The sequence below is a fragment of the Vombatus ursinus genome, unplaced genomic scaffold (genome assembly GCF_900497805.2).
Source record: "Vombatus ursinus unplaced genomic scaffold, bare-nosed wombat genome assembly UNPS02014832.1, whole genome shotgun sequence".
In the NCBI taxonomy this organism is placed as follows: Eukaryota; Metazoa; Chordata; class Mammalia; order Diprotodontia; family Vombatidae; genus Vombatus; species Vombatus ursinus.
Window position 1 is genome coordinate 13729402 of NW_020954610.1, and position 20809 is coordinate 13750210.

The 20809-nt window shown below is 40.8% G+C and overlaps 1 protein-coding gene across 1 annotated transcript in view; it reads right to left on the bottom strand.

The window, feature by feature from the left end:
- Window positions 1–762: 762 nt before the first annotated feature.
- LOC114025574 (TBC1 domain family member 2A-like) overlaps window positions 763–20809 on the bottom strand; it is a 64118-nt gene continuing 44071 nt past the window's right edge. Inside the window, exons 8-13 of the mRNA XM_027839056.1 lie at window positions 18217–18404; window positions 16491–16967; window positions 10193–10313; window positions 6877–7062; window positions 5052–5173; window positions 763–1333 (exon numbers count right to left, since the gene is read on the bottom strand). Coding sequence (XP_027694857.1) covers window positions 1132–1333; window positions 5052–5173; window positions 6877–7062; window positions 10193–10313; window positions 16491–16967; window positions 18217–18404 — 1296 coding nt within the window. The 3' untranslated portion in view covers window positions 763–1131. The remainder of the gene's footprint in view (window positions 1334–5051; window positions 5174–6876; window positions 7063–10192; window positions 10314–16490; window positions 16968–18216; window positions 18405–20809) is intronic.

Genomic DNA, 20809 nt, shown 5'->3' on the forward strand with positions numbered 1-20809 from the left:
CAAAGAGAAATCAGTTTTTAAGAAGGCAAGGGATTGTTTAACCATCACTTGAAGCTTTTAAACTGCAAAAATCAAAACAGACATATCATAGTAGATGTAACAAGCAGGTTACCTGACTAGCTTTGCATAAGGACAAATGTATAAAATCCTTTCATTTCACATTAAAAATAACTTTGTAGCTGAAGGGGGGAGGGGGGAAGACATGCTTTACCTGTCATTGAACACACTGTCTCCCACAAAGCCCACATCACTTTCAAGTCCTCAGAAGTGGGCATGGAACAAGAGTACAGTTAAGACAGGGCTTCAGTAAGGTGGTATTTCCTGGTATCTCTACTCTGGGTATTGAGTAAACATAGGGAGATGAAGCCAGGACACATGCTTAACTGGATGATGAAAGCAGGTCTACTAGTTTAAAACAATAACAATTGCAAGGTACAATAATAACAGCTAGCATTTATTTATAGCTCTTTAAAAACCATGGTCCTCTAGGATGCCCAAGTTAGTACCCATAGTGTCATTCTTGGCTGTCTCCTCTCTTTTATTGCCTAATCTCCAATCTAGCCTTAATCACTGAATGGGTGTTGCCACAGACACACTGAGACCTGGCAAAGGCATTAGCTAAAAAAAGGCCAAGGTCTCCCACTGCATCCGGGCCATCTCCAGTCCTGATCCACATCTGGCCAATGGACTCAGATGGCTCCAGAGGAGAAAGTGAGGCTGGTGACTTTGCACAGCCCTCCTTCACTTAAATCTAATTTACTTGCAATTCATACTATCATCTCCCTGATGTCATGGTCCTCTTCCAGAATGAAGGACAAACAACAACCTGTGAGTAGTAGCAGCTGCTCCACTGGGGCTGAGGAGGATGAAACTGAGGTAAGAGGGAGGCAGAAAAGAGAGGGCTGCAGCAAACACAGGGCTGGGCCACATGGGAGATAATCTTTCCAGAAATCCCCCTGGATTTGAAAGGTCTCATCCTCATCCCTCCTTTGGTGCTATTTACTCCTTTTTAGATGCATTTTTGGTTAGAAAATCATAGAGAGCTTTGAGAAAGAAAAAGGCAAAAACCCAAACAACCTGACAATTCCCCAAACCGCCAAGGCAGAAGATGAGTGGATCAGGGAGCTCTAGCTAGGCCTCTTCCTCATCCTCACTTACACAGCCTTCCAGTGACTTGCTTCCCTGCAAGGACCTCTCTTTCAGGAATTCTGCTTTGATGTGCTCCAGCTCCTGCATTTCAGTCTCCAGCTTTTCCCTGTGCATGGCCCGCCGATTTCTGAGTTGCTTCATGGGAAAGGGGTTCATGTCATTGAAAGCAATATTCATCAGTTTACTGTGGAGAAGAGAGAGGGAGGGGTAAGACTGATTAGTTAGCCAATCTGAAAAGACAGGACAAGGTCTGAACATTTTTCATATGAATGGTGATGGTAAACAAAAGGAAATCACTTAAGCTTGTGCTAACAAATTAATAAAACTCGTGACAGGATGAACACCTTCATTAAACATCAACCATGACATGTTAGACTCTCACTGTATGTAGATTGTTTTGGGTTGTAGTGTGAACTCAGGTGTGGACACTTCTCCCTACACAGATGTTCCCTGAAGCACAGCCCCTAACAAGGTGGGCGTCAACATAGAAAGCTGGAAAATGCAATGGCAGACCAGCCTGGCACAAACAGAAGGAATGGAGTGGGTCTTTTTCAGCAGAGCTTTGTGACTGATCATTAGTCTAAACAAGCTTATAGCTTTCATGCCATGAAATGAACATTAAAGAACTTTCTGGAAAGTTTCTCCAGTCAGTTGGTCAATGAGCATTTATTAAGTGACTACTATGTATCAGGCATTGTGCTAAGTGCTGGGGATACAAAGAAAGGCAAAAACAGCCCCTGCCCTCGAGGACCTCACATTCCAGGTGGTAGTGGTGGTGGCAGCAGTGGTAGTGATGGTGATGGTGGTAGTGTTGGTAGTGGTGGTGGTACAACTATGTACAAACAAGATAAATACAGGAAAAATTTGGGATAGTCTCAGAAGAAGAGCACTAACATTAAGGAGGACTGGGTAAGATTTCTTGCAGACAGTGGGATTTCTGCTGAGACTTGATGGAATCCAGGAGGCAGAGAAGAGGAGAGAGCTCTCCAAGTGTGGGGCACAGCCCGTGAAGATTCCCAGAGTCAGGAGATAAGAGTGGCTTGTTCAAGGATCAGCAAAGAGCTCACTGGATCACAGCAGATGAGGAAAGTAAAGTGTAAGAAGACTGGAAAGGTTGGAAGGGGTTTAAAAGTCAAACAGAGCATTTTACATTTGATCGTGGAGGTAATAGGGAGCCTCTGCAGTTTATTAAATAGGTGGGGAAGGGTGACATGGTCAGATCTGTACTTTAGGAAGATAACTTTGGTAGCTGGGTAGAGGATGAACTGGATGAGGGTTGGGGGAGTCAAGAAAGGAAGACCACGCAGCAGGCTATGGCAATCGTCAAGGTGACGAGGACCTTCACTGGGGTGGTGACGGTGGCAGACGAGAGAAGAGGGACATGTGTGAGAGATGTTACAAAGGGACAACTGATAAGACTTAGCAACAGTTTAGATGTAGGGGTGGGAGTGAAGAGTGGAGGATAATACTTAGGATGTAATGTCCTTGACAGTTACAGAGACATTAAGAAGAAAGGAGAGTTTTGGGGGAAAGATGATGAGTTCAGTTTTGGACACAGTGAGTTTAAGAAGCACTGAAGGGGTTGGAATGGAAAGAGTTCAAGAAGCCCCGGTCTATGGGACACTGGAGGTAGGGGATGCAACACTAGAAGTCAGGAGAGAGATTGGGGCTGCAGAAACACTTGAAGAACAAATTCTGTAACTACAGTTCAGAACCTGTGGTCCAAGGCTATGCACCGGCTTTTTTAGCAACCACAGCACACAGAGGCACTGTGTTAGGTCCAGGATATACGAAGACAAAAGTGAACTAGTCAGTGACCTCCAGCAGCTCAGATTCTAGCAGGAGAAATAGTTTGTCCCTATAAGGAGCTACTAGGCCTGGGGATAAGGCCTGCACCCGTGACTTCACCGGGACAGAAAACTCCCAGGTGAGGAAATGTCTTTTCCCAGTGCAGGTTGGCATGTCTGCTACAATTTACATGTCCACAATTGCCTATAGTGCTGAGAGGTTACAGGATTTGCCCAGACTCACACAGTATGTGGGGCGTGAAGCCAGATTTTCCTGGCTTTGAGGCCAGTATTCTATTTGCTATGCCATGCTGATAGAAGGTAAACACAAAGTAGATTTTTCAGGGTATGCACCAACAGCTGCCAGGGGGAGAATCAGGAGTAGTTTTTTTGAGGGTAGATACTGAAAGATTGGTGTGTGTGTGTGTGTGTGTGTGTGTGTGTGTGTGTGTGTGTGTGTGTGTGTGTGTGTGTGTGTGTGTGTGTGTGTGTGTGTGTGTGGTGGAAATCAGAAATGGCCTCATATAGGAGACAGCTCTTAAGCTGAGCTTCTGGAGGAGCCAGATTGGGGAGAGGAGGGAGGAGAGTCCAGATATGGGGGTGGGGAGAGGACTATGCAAAGAGCACAGAGATGCAGGCAGAATGCTCTGTATAAAGAACATCACCTTCATTTTATTTCCAATATATTCTTCTCCCTCCTTCCCCCAGTCACCCTTTAAAACAAAGGGGGAAAAAGTCAGTTCAGCAAAACTAAATACATCAATCAAGGTCAACCATCTATGTAATGTTCCATAGCTATAGCAGCCTCCCCACACTCCTCCTAAACCCAACTCCAGCAAAGAAAGGTGTGTATTCTCCTTTCTCATCTTGGAGGTCCGGCCTAGTCATTATTAATCGCAGTGTTCAATTCTAACTTTTTTGTTAATTTTATGTTAACATTGTTGTGGTCATTCAGTTTACTGCCTTTCTGGTTCTGCTTACTTTACGTTGCATTCATTCATCAAATCTTTGCTTGCCTCTCTGTATTCTTCATTCACATTTATAGCTTCTTAGGTTGCAGTCATATCCCATCACATTCATGTACCAAAATTTTTGTAGCCGTTCTCCAAATGATGGGCATCGACTTTGTTTCCAGTACTTTGCTAATGCAAAGAATGCTGTTATAAATATTTTGGCATGTATTGGACCTTTCTATTTTGGCTGTCTTGAGGTATGTGATTAGCAGTGGGATTCCTGTGTCATAGTGTATGGACATTTTAGTCATTTTTAAAACATAATTCCCAATTTTTTTCCAGAATGGTTGGACCAATTCACAGATCTGCTTACAACAATACATCAGTGTGTCTAAAAGACTTCCTTTCAAATCTCATTTGCCCAGTGGCCTGCTTTTATGAACTCTGAAGGCTCATACCTCACAGGCTCTTTCTGGGCCTTGGGGCAACATGAGGGAGGTTATAAAGTTGTTTGAACACAACGTTTTTGGACAGGAAGGAGTCACTTAGCCAGCCATTCTTAGGGTCCTTAATTTAAAAAAAATGGTTGTTGTCTTTGGTGGGCAGAGTCTGACTGTGGGCATATAGACCCATTCTTTATCTAGTCTTAGAGGTTCTCGTGGCCATTTTATCACTGATGTAAAGGGAAGGTACACACTAATTGGTTGGAATGGTTTATGGAAGGCCTGGATATTGACTGTAGTCTCTAATCCCTTCAATCAATATTGCATATCACTTTCATTTCACGTGCCATTGGCCTGCTCAAGAGCCTATAATGGCTCCCAATTTCCTATGACATAAAATCTAAACTATCTTTAGCAAAGCAGATTAATTGAGGCTAAGCTTCAGCTTCTGACTTTCTTGGCTCTCCAAAATCTGGTTCCAAATTTCCCCAAACTACAGCACTCATAAACTACACCATGATATTTTAGCACATGTGTTTTCAGCACCTATATTTCTTGTTTCACGTTTTTTTTTTTTAAACTCTTGTGTTTCCAACTACAAAGGAAACTCTTTAGGGGCAGGGATATATTTGGGGCTGCCCATAGCTCCCAGCACAGTGCTGGGCTCAGAGCAGGTGTCTGACAAATACTTATCTAAATATTAACATTAAAGTCCTTACCGGCCATTGCATATTGTTTTGGTGAAGAATCGAAGATACTGGTAGATCTCAAGAGTGTCGTGGATCCTTAGTATTGCTTCTTCATTGTACTTAAATATGGCAAGGGCATATCGGAATATCACCTGAAATGGGTTCAAATGTGTCTTAGGAAATATCAGTGACATACAAGTACAGGGAAATACTTAATAGAACAATCTTATGTATGGCTTTGTAAGCAAGTTGTACCTACTAGGCCACAGATAGGCACTACATAGATACGGAGAAGAAACTGCCTGAGTGGAGTGACAAGAAGATCTCTAAAGGCTTCCCTTGGCTTTAAATCTCCCCTTCCAAACAGCCTAGGTCCCCACAATATCATTTCTTTGGGTTAAGGAAGCCAAAGAGATGAGCTGAAAATAGCTAGATCAAAGGCCATAAGTCAGCTTTAAAAATAAACTCTTTCCTTTGATGCATCTTCTTTAGTCCTTTCAGTTAACCTTAGTACCACTGTCTGGTGGGGAAAACAAGCACTAGACGCGTTTTTAAGACTCAGGTTTAAGTTCTGGCTCTGACATCCATTACTTACCTTTCTGAGCCTCAGTTTTCTCATCTGTAAAATAACTCTTGTACTACCTATTTACAAGGGTGGTGTGGAAAGTGAAGAAAACATTTTGTAACTAGGAAATCTATATTTGAAATGCTGGATAAAATGAGATAATATTTGTAAAGAGCTTTGAAAACCTTAAAGCACTATATAAATGCTAGCTATTATATATACAAACGTGAGCTATTACTTTTCTAACTATTATAAGACACAGCCAGGAAAATATGACACTAAGGGTCAAAACCCCATTTACTTTGAGCAGGTGAGCTCAGGATTTTGGGGGGGAGAAGAAAGGAGAGCTAAAATTTTTCTTCTCTCCCTTTCTGCCTCCCACAGATCATTCCTTAGACACCCATTGGCCAGTGAGATCTTCCTGGTTCAATGCTCTCCTGCTGTCCCCTCTGGCTACAGGCACAGCCTCGGGTCACTCCATCTGCTTCTATTATCTGGGCAGAACCTCATGCTCCATCCTTTCAGAGCTCAAGACTGAGGTGATGCTTGCCTTTCCTTGTCCTGTGTCTATCTCATCTTTGGGAATTGACTCTCCATGTTATAATAAGTTGGCAATTAACAAGACTAAGAAACTAACATATGCTAATGAAAGGATAGAGGGATACTACTTTCTCCAAGGATCTTCCCTGTTCTCTTCTACTAGATAACTCAGTGGATAGTGTTCCCTCCTTCGGGGCCTAATTCAGACAAGTAACTTAATGGTGTGGGAACTGCAGGCTAGAAACAGAGCAAAACCACAGCAAGCAGAAAATGATAGCATTCTAGGGCAATGGAGAATCCATCACCTCATAACACGAAGATGGCTGCCTGTTCAGTCTATTCAGAGCACTGACCCCATGGAAAAGAACACTGTCTTGTTTCATCTATCATTTTAAAGGTACTCTTGCAGGCCCTTGCAGGTAAGAAAGAATGCTAGTTGCCTAATCTTCATACTTTCTTTCACCTGGTCAATTCAGGGAAAACTGAATATATCTGGCTTTTAGGAATAGTGGAATGGCTTTCTTGCTATATCAGTGGAATGCAGAACAGGGAAAATTCAGTTGCTTTATGAAATAAGTCATACCAGTTGGCACATAAAATACTTCTTAGAAATAGTTTCTAGGGAAAACAAGTACAGGATGAAGTGAGCAGGCACTAGACCAGGGAATGAATGAAATAATTCTGTCATTATTGCTCACTGGATTGAGGAAACCCCTAAAGCCAGAGCTGGCAAGGGAGAGCAACTCCTACCTTAATTCCTTCATACAGGAAGGCATCCCAGACTCTGAGCAATATGTCGCTGATAAGGCTGTCCACAAAAATCACAAGGAACCAGTTGAAGGTGATCAGTGACAGGTCGATTTTGTGCTGCTCCAAGTGGGCCATCAACCTAGGAAGCTTCTCTGATAAAAAATCTTGGAGAACCCTTTGATCTACCTGGAGTGAACCAAAAAGCTATGTTACTTGTCTCTCATAACCCAGGAAAGGCCCTGCTAGCTGTATTGTTCCTTTGATGGTGTTCAGAATTCACAGTAGGCTCTTCAAAGAATCACAATATCTCAGAGCAGGCAGGCTCTTCAGAGGTGATAACACCTACCCAAAGCAGAAACTTCCCTTTGTGCACAGGCAATGTGCCTGCTGGATGAATGGACTTCCAAAGCAGTGAGTTTATTATTTTTTTTAGATATGTCTGGTTATTTAGCTTTCTAAAGGGAAGCTTTTGAAAACAGGAAGGTTTTTGGTTAGCTGAAACGGTGAGGTAATCCAACTGTTGGCCGTATGTACTGTAGGACATATCAGATGTCAGAGACCAAACAACTTAGTGTTAAGATGTCAGGGTCAGCTTTAATTGATTGTCAATTAGGACATGTAGCCTAGGCCAAATGAATATGTAGGGTTATCCCTGAAGACTCCTAGTGGTGTTAAGATTTCACAATCTATGCATAGCATTCATAACTACTAGGTCCTTCTTTCTCGCTAATATCCTCCTCTGACATCTCTTTAGTATGGAGGCTCTTAAAGACCATGTGACTAGGGTACAAGTTCTAGAAGGTCCTAGCCAGGCTGAAAATGATTTGAATCAAGGTCTGATGATGGAGAATGTATTTGTCACTCGAGGACCAGACTAGTTAAATATAGTGAGGACAGAAGGTTGGCTCCCAGATGCTGAACTTCATGGCCTCCACATTGAAAAAAGGATCCCCTACCAAGGCATGTCTCCATGCACCTCTAGAGGGAGCAGTCACCTCAATAAAACCTTTTGAAATAAGAAGAAAGAAGTATCCTGACATAACAACCCCTCTACACTTGCACTCTGACCCCTTTATAGACAGTTTCTATGTGCCCATGTGTTGTTGCACACGGAGAGTGCTTGCCCATTAAAATCCCAATGTTCCTTTTATTTCCCCCAACTGTGATCTATCATGTGTCCTCCAGCTTATTCAGCTATGGTTATTTTGTGAACCCAAGGATGAGACTCCACATTTACTCCTATTAAATTTCATGTTACATATTCAGCTGCTAGTTCCAGGGCCAGTGAGATCTCTTTGGATCTCTATGGAATCATCCAATGCATTAGGAACCTCTTGCAGCTTCAGGACATTTCCAGATCTAATAAGCATGCCACCTGTGTTTCTGTACAAGTCACTAACAAAAAACTGGAACAGAACAGAACAGTTTTTATTATATTAGATGAGCCATGTAACATTTAGCACTTCTGTATTCTGTCTGTTATTTCTTTTTGTGAGGGACTATTGATGCTCATTTATTTACAGATTGGTGCACAGTATATTCATCCAATAAACATTCATTGAACTCCCACAGAAATGCTCGGGGATGAGCTAGGTCCAGTGTGATCAGGAAGATAAACAAAACAGAATACCTGATCTATGGGAATTTAGTAGTTTAGGTGAATTTTGCATTTTCATATGGCTTTTCAGGCCATTCACTTGTGGAGTTCAAGCAGTAATTTTTTAATGCTCATACTAACCTATGAAATAGGCAGATGGCAAAGGAATAGATAGGTTGAAAACTGAAGTCTCTATATCTTTTTCCACTGAGGGCGAATGGCCCATAGGAGAAAAAAATCAATTATACATAACACAAAAATAAAAGTCAACACATTTTTTTGGGAGAAAAATATAAAACTTTAAATTTATGAGTGGTTTGAATTACAGAGAAGGAAAATGAAAGGGTATCAGATAAAAGAAGGTGAGGGGGAATGAGTGAGAGGTATGGAGAGATACACAGAGAAAGAGGTGAGAGAGAACCACAAGACAAGACAGCAGTAGAAGGAGCACTGTTCTTGGGTCAGAAGATGGGGTTTCAGGACTGCATTGACCACTTGCTTCTATCTGCATAACCTTGGAGCAATCACGTAAGCTTTTCAACCCTCAGTTTCTTCATCTGTAAAATGGGGAATGTAATATCTATGCTAACTACTGTATCAGTAGTTATCAGGATCAAAGAAAATAATTTAATAGACTAAAATCTTTTGAAAAGTTAGTCAATGGTCCTTTCTATGGTGTCAGAGATCTTTTGGATCTTTTTTTTTTAAACCAATTTTTGAGAGTACTGGGTGATGTGTTGGATAACTGACTTCTGAGATTTAGGAAATTTCTATCATAAAATCAAAGCCTGTAGGTAAAAATCAAGTTTGTTTTCCTTCTAGCTGAGGCAGGTATTTATGGATCCTTCTCTCTACCTCACCCCATTCTCTAGAAATGCAGGGAAATTCACATCTCTCGAGTGAAAAAAGGGGGGGCAACAGCACCAAGTGTCCTATGTCTCTTTACTGATGGAGCTCAGCCATTCTTTTCCTTACCATTTTCTAACTTCTAACCAGAAGTCTCTTGGTTAGTGAGCAGTAAGAGATGGCAGTTGGATTTTCTGGATCAATCTGTCTTCTCCTACAGAGGAGGTCTATTTCAGTTGCTTACAGTAAATGATTTTTAGTGGGATTACTCTTTAAAATATTACTTCAATTTGACTTTGAATTGGTGATGCTTTTTGTATATATATGTCAATCCTCCCCTTTTCCCCAAATGTTTCATATCTTTTCAGTTGTTGTTCAGTCATTTTCATCTGTGTCTGACTCTTTGTGACCCCATTTGGGGTTTTCTTGGTAAAGACACTGGAGAGGTTTGCCATTTCCTTCTCCAGCTCATTTTACAGATGAGGAAACTGAGGCAAACAGGGTTAAGTGACTTGCCCAGCAATGAGTGTCTGAGGCCAGATTTAAACTCAGAAAGATGAACCTTCTAGACTCCAGCCCAGAGCTCTGTGCACTATGGCATCACCTAGCGCCCCATATCTTTTCTAGCAAGTCCTAATAACCACTACCTTTTGTCTGAGAGACCTGGGGAGGGTTTTGGGAAGTCTCTGGGGCAAATGATATAGATTCCTACTGGAGGCAGATGCCTGAGGACACAATTTCCAAAGCCAAGGATACTGCAGAGGACTAAAGGGCCTGCCGTGTCCAATACTCTGTGGTCCCAAACAAGAAAGGTAGAACAATTTACCTGTTCAGTTTCAGTTGAATATGCATCATTAAGACCTCCTTACTCACCTGAGATGCTATTAACGTTTTACTGTAGTATTCCGCAGGCATTATGGTCTCAACAATACAAACTAGGCACCAGAAAGCGCTTTCTTCCTCTTCTAGAATCAACAGGGCAATGGCTGCCAATCTATATCATGACAAAACACAGATACTGTATGTTAAAAATAAAAGCAGTGGTCCCCAGGATACAATCTGGAGCAAAAGAGGTCACTTTCCTTTGGGCAAAAAAAGGAGAAAATGTTAGTTATGCCCTGGTTATGCAGCATTGTTAGGGTTAACACTCTTTTTAAAAAAAACTTATATAGTGCTTTAATGTTTTCAAGTTGCTTTACACATGTTAATTCATTTGACCTTCAAAATAGCCCTATGAATTATTATTACTATCCTTGTTTTATTGATGATGAAACTGAGGGACGAGAGGATAATTGACTTGCCAGGGTCAATCAGATGGGCAGTATTTGAGGCGGGACTTAAATTCAGGTCTTCCTGACTGAAGCCTACACTCTACTATACCACTTAGCTGTCCCATATTTCTTTAGAGTTTACAAAGCATTTTTTCCCCCATGATTCCACTGGAGTTGGGTAATGAAAAGGAAAGAACTGAAATTTATTTAGGTGAGGTAGTCTTCTCAAGGTCACATTGCTAGTAAATGGTGGAGAAAGGCCTAGATCTCTGGTCTTCCAGCTCCATGATCAGTGCTTTTGTGTTACACCAGATCATCTCTGATTCATGTTTCTATGTCTACATTATCTGTTTGCCAAATAGACCCACATAAGCACTTTCCAAGATTTTTGTATTCACATCATCTCCCACAAGATTTAGGAAAACTTCAGTAAGAGGAAACATGGACTGCCTGGGATCAAATCCTACCTTAGATACTTTCCATTTCTCTAAGCAAGGCAAATCACTTAATCTCTCTCAGTCTCCATTTCTTTTTTTAAAAATAATTTATTTTTAGTTTTCAACATTCACTTCCACAAGATTTTGATTTCAAAATTTTGTCCCCATCTTGTTCCTCCCCCCACTCCAAGATGTCATGCATTCTGAATACCCCTTCTCCTAATCTGTCCTCCTTTCCATCTCTCTCCCCCTTCTCTTATCCCCTTCCCCTTCAATTTTCCTGTTGGGCAGGATAGATTTCTATATAGGGTTAACACTCTTAAGCTGGTCTCTGACCAGGGGTTACTTGGAAAATGATAGGGACACTTTACTCATTGTTTAGTATTTGTGCACTATAGGTTTGTGGTAACTGTTTTGGAGGCCAGAAATATATAACCAAAGTCAAACGAAGGTTTATATATATCTATTCACATAAATAAACATATATATATATATATATATATATATATGTATCTCCAGGCAATTTAAGTCAAAAACAAGAAAAAAACTTTTTTTGGTCAAAACTACTTGGCAAGTTTGGAAAATTGACTACAGAGATATCTGCAGATTTCTGCCAGTGTAAACCTGACTAGGATGTTTAGTTTTGGAGGAAAATGAGACAATTCTTAATTCTTCTAGTGATAATTTATATTTTTTAAAACATGCTAAACAGGGGAAGTGGTAGTACATAACCTAGGATGAGTACAAGACAGTAGCCGTAACCTGTAAAAACAGGGTCAGGGAGATTAAAAGCCAAAGTGAGCTAAGGCTTGTAAAACTCCTAAGAATAGAAAAAAAAAGATATAGAACTCCATTGGGAGTAATTAGGAAGTGGAAAGGGCAGACCAACCGCTTGGATGAAATTGTAATGTTAACAGATGAGAAGGAGAAAGTCAAACTACTTACAACCTAGTTTGTTTCTGTCGTGTTCAGCTGAGGGGAATGGTTCCCTGATTCAAAAGGGAATAAATAAGAGTAAAAAGGGAATTGAAGTCCAATGATGGTGAAGAGATAGCAAGAGAGCACAAGAATGCATGTTTATTTACTAGATGATTGAAATGATTTCAAGTCTCCAGGGGCCTCTCTTTTGGCCATATCTATATAGATCATAGGATCTAAAATCCTACAAACAGCAAATCAGAAGGATGCCATAGACACAGTGCACCTGGATTTCAGGAAAGGATTTGTCAGTTTCCTATTATTTCCTTATTCCCTTAGAATTTGGGGGTTAAAGGGTAGGATCATATAATTGTAGATTATGGGCTATGAAGAACCTTAGAGACCATCAAGTTTGTCAACTCTTTCATTTTACAGAGGAAGATAAGGTTCAGAGAGATTAAATGGTTGGCCTAAGGTCACAAAGGTATCAAGCAGCAGACCATGAATTTGAACTTGAGTCCTCTGATTCCAAAAACAGCACGCTTTCCACTGTATCATGCAGCTTCCTTGACTTTATTTTACATTTACATTAAAGATCATCTAATCCAACCTCTCAATTTTACAGACATGAAACTGAGGCCACAAAGATAGCTAGTGGCAGTACTGGGATTGAGTCTACTTCCAATACACCTTCTATTACATAATACTGCCTTTAAGGTATATATAACGGGCTAAGAGTTTGAGATTTACACAGGAAACTTTCCAAGAGAGATGGGGCTACAGACAAAGCAAGAGGAAAAAAAGATCACACTGCCACTATTCTGCAACTGTCTCAGAGCTGATAACAAAGGCAGTTTCCCAGCAGAGGAATCCTGGTCAAGGGAGCAGGTGTGTAAGGCACTAGGAGACTGAAGGTGTGATGGAAGCAAATCCACTCATCAGTGATTGTTAACAGACCACAAGTGAAAAAGAACAAAGGTGCTATATATGCAAATGATGGCCAAAAAGCAGCCTTGGACATGGGACACTTGAAACTAGGCAGTGAGGTGGTGCAGTGCAGGCCTGGAGCTGAGTTCAAATCAGGTTTTAGACATTAGCTGGGTGACCTTGGGCAAGTCACATAAGCTCTATTTGCCTCTGTTTCATCAACTGTAAATTGGGGATATCAAATGAGATAATATATGTAAAGCACTTAGCACAATGCCTGGCACAAAGCAGGGGCTATATAATGTTAGTTATTATAATGAAGATGATGTATATTAGCTATTACTCCCTACCCTACCCCTCCATCCTCAAAAGACCAAGGAAGTCAGCTTTGAAATCCTAAGTGAATGATTCTGGTAGCGGCCACTAGGTGGTGCCAGTTACACTACTATCCACCCAAAGAGCAGCTTTATTCCAGGCACGAATAACTGTTGTCTCCAAGATAATTAATATGTTCCCATACTGGAACATGTTTTTTTTTTCTATTTAAAAACTACTCTATTAAAGTGTTATTATGAATACTTAAATAAGAATTGTCTATATCTGTACAGAAAATTAAAGTGAAAATATAATTTGGAAAACTACATAGAGCAGCATAAAATCTGGATATAAACTTGTGTCACTTTCCATTATTCTCACTTTTATTTTTGCTTTTTACAACTTTTAAAATTTTTGCCCTGCTGTTGCCTCTACCTCTTTTCTGAAGAAAGAGAAACACTGTGAATTGCAGGCAAGCAATAAATACTTACTGAATGACTGAGTGCAAGAAGAATCTATCCTATTTCTTTATTACTTCTGGAACCATATAGTAGACTATAGTGGAAAATGATAAGATAACAAATATGAGCCATCTCCTTAGACAGAGCTTTCCTGGGCCATGCCAACTAAATTTATAATTTGAACTTACTGGGTAAGGAAGGCAAACTGAGTAATTCCAAATCTAATAAACAAAACAATTCTTGCCAAAGGAAGCAGATAAAAAAGAGCCCTTATAAGTATTAACGAATTCAAATCTCTGGCAAAAGAGTAACAATCCTTTCTTACTTTCCACAAAAGAGAATCATAGTAGGCTGAAATCCTTTGCAATTTCCTTTTTTTCTGTCACCATTATCACCAAGCTCAAAAGCTTGGGAGGGACCCTCATAGTCTCTCCAGTTGGCAAGCCCTGCCATCCACCACCTGCCAATTTGTCTCTTATTCCCCACATCCACTGCCAATACCCTGTCTTGTCTAGGACTTATGTCTATGAGCTTATGTCTGGACTGGCTTTTAACTGGGCTCACTACCGCCAGTTCTCCACCCCTCTGTAGAGGGGTGTTTTCTTTGCTGTTAATGGCTACAGTGAATACTCACTGGATCAAAGTTACATACGTTAGCCTGGCACTCAAGGCTTCTATCATCTGGCCCTACCTTTTCTAGTCGACCTTATTTTACTTTATTCTTCAACATAAAACCTCTGCTGCAGGTCAGACTAATGCCCTCACTGTCCTTATATTTTACGTGTTTATTTCTTGCTTTTTGTAGCTTCGTTTATGCTGTTTTTCTTTTACAGAATGTCCTTCCCCATCTTTTGCCAATCCTACCTATTTTTAAAAGGTCAATCTTGAACCCCACCTTTGCCACAAAACCTTCTCCAATAACTGTGGTAATGACAATAAAAATAATGATTATTTACATAGTGCTTTACATATTACCTCATTTGATGCTCACAATAACTCTGTGAGGTAGCTGCTATTATTATCCCCACTTTTACAGACGAGGAAACTGAGGCTGAGAGACATTAAATGACTTCCTAGGGTCAAAGAGCTATTAAAGGCCAGAGGCAGGATTTGAATTCAGGTCTTTCTGATTCCAAGTTGAGGCCTCTATCTACTGTACTACCTAGATGATGTTGACCAGGGTCAACATCAATGCCCTACCCCTGCCCCTTCCTCCTGCCAAAAGACCATTTACAGAACTTGATACATGATACACTAGATAGAGTGCTGAACTAGGCAGCTTAGGCTCTGATCTACTTGAGTTCTCCTGGGCAAATCACTTTCCCTCTCTAGCCTACAGTTCCCTCATTTGTAAAATTAGGGGGTTGGATCTGATGACTTCTAAGGGACTTTCCAGATCTAAATCTATGCCCATTTTGAAACCTGGTTACATGAACACCATTATCTACTATTTCATGCTGTTCTCTAATTGCTTCACATCTCTTAATCTTTTTTTTCCCCCAATGCTATAATATGGTCCTGGACGTAAGGACTGCATCACATGCTTCTTCTGCAGCACTTCAAAGCACCTAACTGTGCTGGGCGCGGAGCTGGTCTTCAACAAATACTGGTTGATTTAATTGGGTTGCTGAACTGGGTAAGTCACTGTTTCTCTGGATCTCATTTTCCTCATCTGTATAACAAGGTTAGGTTTTATGATTCCTAAATTCCCTTCCACATTCAAGTTTAAGAAAGAGAATCATACAATTAGTTTCAACCCACTAGACAATAGAGGGAGAGAAAGAAAAACTGGTCAGGATATTTTTATCCTAACGAAGTATGAAGTCCTATCAACAGTTACCTAAGCCTTCAGGAAGACTTACTAAGTTGAAAAATTTCAGCAGTAAGATTAGTGACATGAAAAAAAAAAAAACCCAAACAGATCAAGTTTAATCCAACTGAGACTTATTACAGACAATTATATATTGCTTTAAGTTTTATAAAGCACTTTCTGTATCGAGTCTCACAACCACTCTATGAAATAGATTCTACAGATGTTAATAATCTGATTTCAAAGATTAGGAAACAGAAGTTGACAGTAAAATGATTTGCCCATGAGTATATAGCTATTAAGTAGCGGTGGTATTAAGATGTTTTAAGTGGTATTCCAAGCTAGGTCTTCTGATTTCCAGTCCAAGATTCTGCCCACTGTACAATGCTGCCTCATGACCACCTAAGGTTGTAGAACAAAGATCACTCATCTCTGCATTTTGCTTCCTTGAAGCATACACCATGAAAAGAAGTAATTACTCCATCCAGTATAGTGATGAACTTTGGGAACTATGATAATCCTTTTATTTTGATGCATGGCATCCTTCTTATGAAAACCCTTGAATGGCATATCAAATTTTAAAGCTAATTTTGAAGCTAATGATTTTAAGCTAATTCTGTCTGGAGAAAAATTTTGCAAACTTCCTTGAGATAATTAGTAGGATTCTTTTTTTTTTTTTTTTGTGAGGCAATCGGGGTTAAGTGACTTGACTAAGGTCACACAGCTAGTACATGTCAAGTGTTTGGTCTGGGGCCGGATTTGAACTCAGGTCCTCCCGACTTCAGGGCCTGTGCTCTATCCACTGCGCCACCTAGCTGCCCTTAATTAGTAGGATTCTTGAGTCACACAAAAGATGTTGAGAATGCCTAGAGACTGTGAAGGCCCTCAAGTCACTATCGGTCAGAATTCAGAGTTCTTATTAAAAGCACTTATTAATTTTTCACATTTTTATGAATTGAGGCACCAAGTAGTACAACTCAACAGAGCTGTGTGTTTTGGGGCTTACCAGTATTTGTGGGCAAATAAGCTCACCTGTTCAGCCCTTGACAATAGCCAATGGTAGGGTTCTGCCAGGAGAATGCAAGTAGTATTCTCCGGAGTTTGGAGATAAATTTAGAAGAGGGGCTTGTAAAGTGCTTGTTGTTAATTAAGGTGCGATTCAAGTCTAGCTCAATCTGCCGAAAGGCTGGGTGCTCCATGGTTTCACACTTTTTGAGCAGTAAGTCATAATGGTTAGGTGCTTGGATAGGCCTGACCCGGAGGCTTATCATCCACTTCCAGACCCGCTGGCGGTGCTCAGGAGGAATGCCACTCCGGATCAGATGCTTCAGGTCTGCAGATGGCATAAGTTCTCCAATACTATTCCATTTCTCACGGAGGGGTTTCTCTACTGCCTCATGGTTCAAGAGATTATTAGATCTTATCTCTAGAGCCTGGATTTTTGCCAGAAGTTTTAAGTCCTCAACTTCATAATCAGGGACAGTCATGAATCCGTAGTCATCATATTCACTGTCAAGAAGACACAAAGTTGGCAGTGTATCATTATAGAGGTAGGACTATATTCACAGATATTTCAAAAGACAAAGAACAGAAGAACTTTAACTCAATGATTTTCATGGCTTAGGAGCGCAACTAGTCCTACTTCCATATCCAAGCTTGTCTTCAGGGCCAGACAAGGAACAAATACATTTATTAATTGTCTGTGCCCATGGACTTATCACTAAAGGTTATGTAGAGGGTAGTGGAATTCTTATTACAGCCTTCATTTCTTTCTCTGTAGAATAAGTGGGCTGGATGAGATGATCTCCAAGGATCTCTCTAATTTTGACATTCTATAGTTCCTTCCATTTCTAAGACTCAGTGTTCTGTGTTCTAAGATTTCTTTCAGATCTATGGTTCTCCAGGTTTACATGCAATCCTATCTCAACATACAGTATTATTATCAGAGGCTACAGGGAGCTCTTTCATTGCCTATAGGATCACAGATCCAGAGCTGGAAGAGCCCTCAGAAACCTTGAAGTCCAACCTTTTCATTTTGCAGATGAGAAAACTCAAGCTCACAGAGGGAAGGTGATGTATCCATGTCCCATAGGCAGTGTCAGAGGGGAGATGGGAGTCCAGAGCCAGGGATCATTCCATTGTACCTCACTGCTTCCCTATGGGCAGTGTTGCCAACCCAGGGCTTATGGAAAAGATTAGGACCCTGAACCTGGCTAAAATTCAAATCAGAGGCCAGGCCTGTCTTTTGCTTGACACGTGCCCTACAATATGTATATCTACTAACCATGTCCAATAAATTTCTGCTTATCTTTAGAAAAAAAAATGTATTGCTGTGAAATTCTTTTTAATACTAGATCAGATGCCACTGATAACACTTCTGGGTATATTATTAGAGTTCTAATATCTATCCATTTGACACCTTCAATCTTAGATATGGAAGGGCAGCGGCTAATACTAGTTCTCTGTCAAGTTCTATCCTCAGCCCATCCCTAACACTAACTCCTCTGGCTTCTGTACTATTATTTTCTTCCAGGTTTATTTGTTAGGCAGAGGCTGAGGAGCTCTTCAAATAAGATTTCCTAGATTCTACCTAGATTCTACCACTGAAAAGTCTGCCTTCGTCAAAGCCTACCTCGGGTCTTGGGGTAGGATTTGTCTCATTTGTTGTGTAGAATTAGTCAGTAAAGGACCAAAGGGATTTCCAAGATACAAAGACAGGTAGGAGCAGAGTACAACTCTCACAGGCAAACCTCCTCACCTGATAGGATTCAATTTCATGGAGTCTGCTGCTCCTTCCTTTACATCCCACTGTAGAGCTTCATGAACCAGTTTCTTTAACATCTCCCCATATTCACTGTCCTCACTGGGCAATGTGTCCTGTAGCTTCCGCAATACAGTGAGGTATTTGCTTTCAATTTGACAATTCTTTGCTTGGAGATACGCACACTGGAGGGGAAGGTGACAAAGGAGATTATGCAAAAGGAAGGTCAGGGGTGTTGTATTTGGAGTTCAGATCAAAAATAGGCAACTGCAAACCTCAAGTAGTTTGCTTCTTAACCCAACACTCCAGTACTATGTTAAAATGTGCTCTGATAGTAGGCTACATGTTATCAATTTTCTAAACCAGGCGTGGGGAACCTGTGACCTTCTCGGTCCTGAAGTGCGGCCTTCTGACCAAATCCAAATTGGTTTTGTAAAATTTGAATTCAGTCCAAAGGCCACACTTCAGGACCTAGAAGGCCACAGGCTCCCCACCCCTGTTCTAAACTAACCAGCTGAATATCTCTCATCAACTATACTTGTAGTTTTCTTTGGATTTGTTAGAGACTAATGAATTCTTTGAATTCTCAATTCACAAAAATATCAATTTCCTTAAAATTACTGATTTGGATGACAACTTACCTAGCCATAACACTAATATCTAAATATTGTTAAATTTTCTTGATTATCTTCACTCAAGTTAAATCAACAAGCATTAACTGCTTGAAGGTCCTCACAATCTAATGGGGGAAACAACATACAAACAACTATATAACAAACAAGATATATCCACAGTATAAGCTGCAGATAATCACAGAGGGGCTGGGAAAGACTTCTTGCAGAAGGTGGGATTTGAGCTGAGTCTTGAAGGAAGCCAGGGAAGCCCAGAGGTGGAGATGAGCAGCAACAGAGCTGAAGGCAAGGAGGGAAATTCGTGAAAACGCCTGGAGTTAGAAGGAGTACCTCGTGAAAGGAGCGGCAAGGGGGCCTGAGTCCCTGGAATGCAGTATACAAGGTAGAGAGGAAGGTGTAAGAAAACTGCAAAGGTAGCAGGGGGCCAGATTATGAAGGGCTTTAAAAGTCAGACAGCAGATTTTGTTTTTGATGGAGGCAAAAGAGATCCTCTGCACTTTAGTTCCTGTACTCGGCCTTTCCTGGACTGCCTTTGTCTATTGTCACTGAAGTCCTGTTGAGATAATTAACATTTTAATTAAAAATATTATTAAAATTTACGGCTAGGTGATGTAAAAACAAAAGATATCAGTGAAAATCCATTAAAACTTTTTTTTTCCATTTTATACAGATCATGGCAGATATTGTCTACTGGCACCCAAGTGATTCTCCCTCCTTTCTCAAGGAGTTCAGCCTTTGGCTAACTTTTTCCTCTCCACCTCAATGCCTGCTCTTCACTAGAGGCCTCTAACATTCACGCTGATGCTTTCACAAGCACCCTCATCTCTTAGTTTCTCAATTTCCTCAAATCCCATGACACTGCTCTACTCCATCTCAATCCCACATGTGGATACAGTCACAGTCTGGATTTCACCATTACCCATAAATGTTCTACTTTCCTAATAAAAAACAAGACAAAACAAAAACTCTGACATTCCTCTTTCTCTATATCTTAATCCTCCTAAAACTACTTTCCCCCTCACTACATCTTATCCCTCAATCCCTCAGGATGTTCTCAGGCCATTGCCACTGCTTTGTTTTGTTTTTTTGGCTAGGCCATAGGGTTAATTGACTTGCCCAGGGTCACACAGCTAGTAAGTGTCAAGTGTCTGAGGCTGGTTTTGAACTCAGGTCCTCCTGACTCTAGGGCCGGTGCTTTATCCACTGCGCGACCTAGCTGCCCCCATTGCCACTGCTTTGACTTCACTTTCTTTCTTTGCCAATCTTGACCCTATAATTAACAAATTCATCTCTATGCTTTTCTCTTCAGTCCTTTGTCCCAAAGTTGCTCATTTCTTGCAAGATTCTAGCCCTGAATTACCTCTAATTTTGGCCTTGATCAAACCTACTGCCATACTGCTCAATGGAGCTGAAGGAAGTTACACAATGATGCTGACTTTAAAAACTACAAATTTATGTTATCAAACTCCTTGGCTTTCATTAAGTTATAAAAAATTAATATACCCTTACCATTCCTCCTACTAAGCAAAACAACAACAGCAACAACAAAGTAAAACCCTAGACACATGCATTCATAGTTCGGCACAAGAGATTCCCACGTCGAGGTCTCTCTGGCCTCAGACACCGCTGAGCAAAGTCTTTTCCTGGACACTTTCTCCTTTCTAAGTTTCTGTTCCCTGATTCTTTCCCGGTTCTTCTCCTATCAGTCTGACTGCTTCTTCTCTGTCTCCTTTGCTGTCTCATCATCTATATGACGCCCTCTAATGTTAGAATTTTGCAGTGAGTAGTTTTTAGGAATCAAAGAGAAAGCTGTAGCAACGGAACAGAGAACGCAGGCAAACTTTGCAAGGTGATCTGGAAAGCAAGGGGGAAGGCGAGGATATTACTGAAGGGGAAGGATCAATCGCAGCTCAGGAACAGAGGGAGGCTCTTAGGGTGACAGGACAATTGGAAGCTGC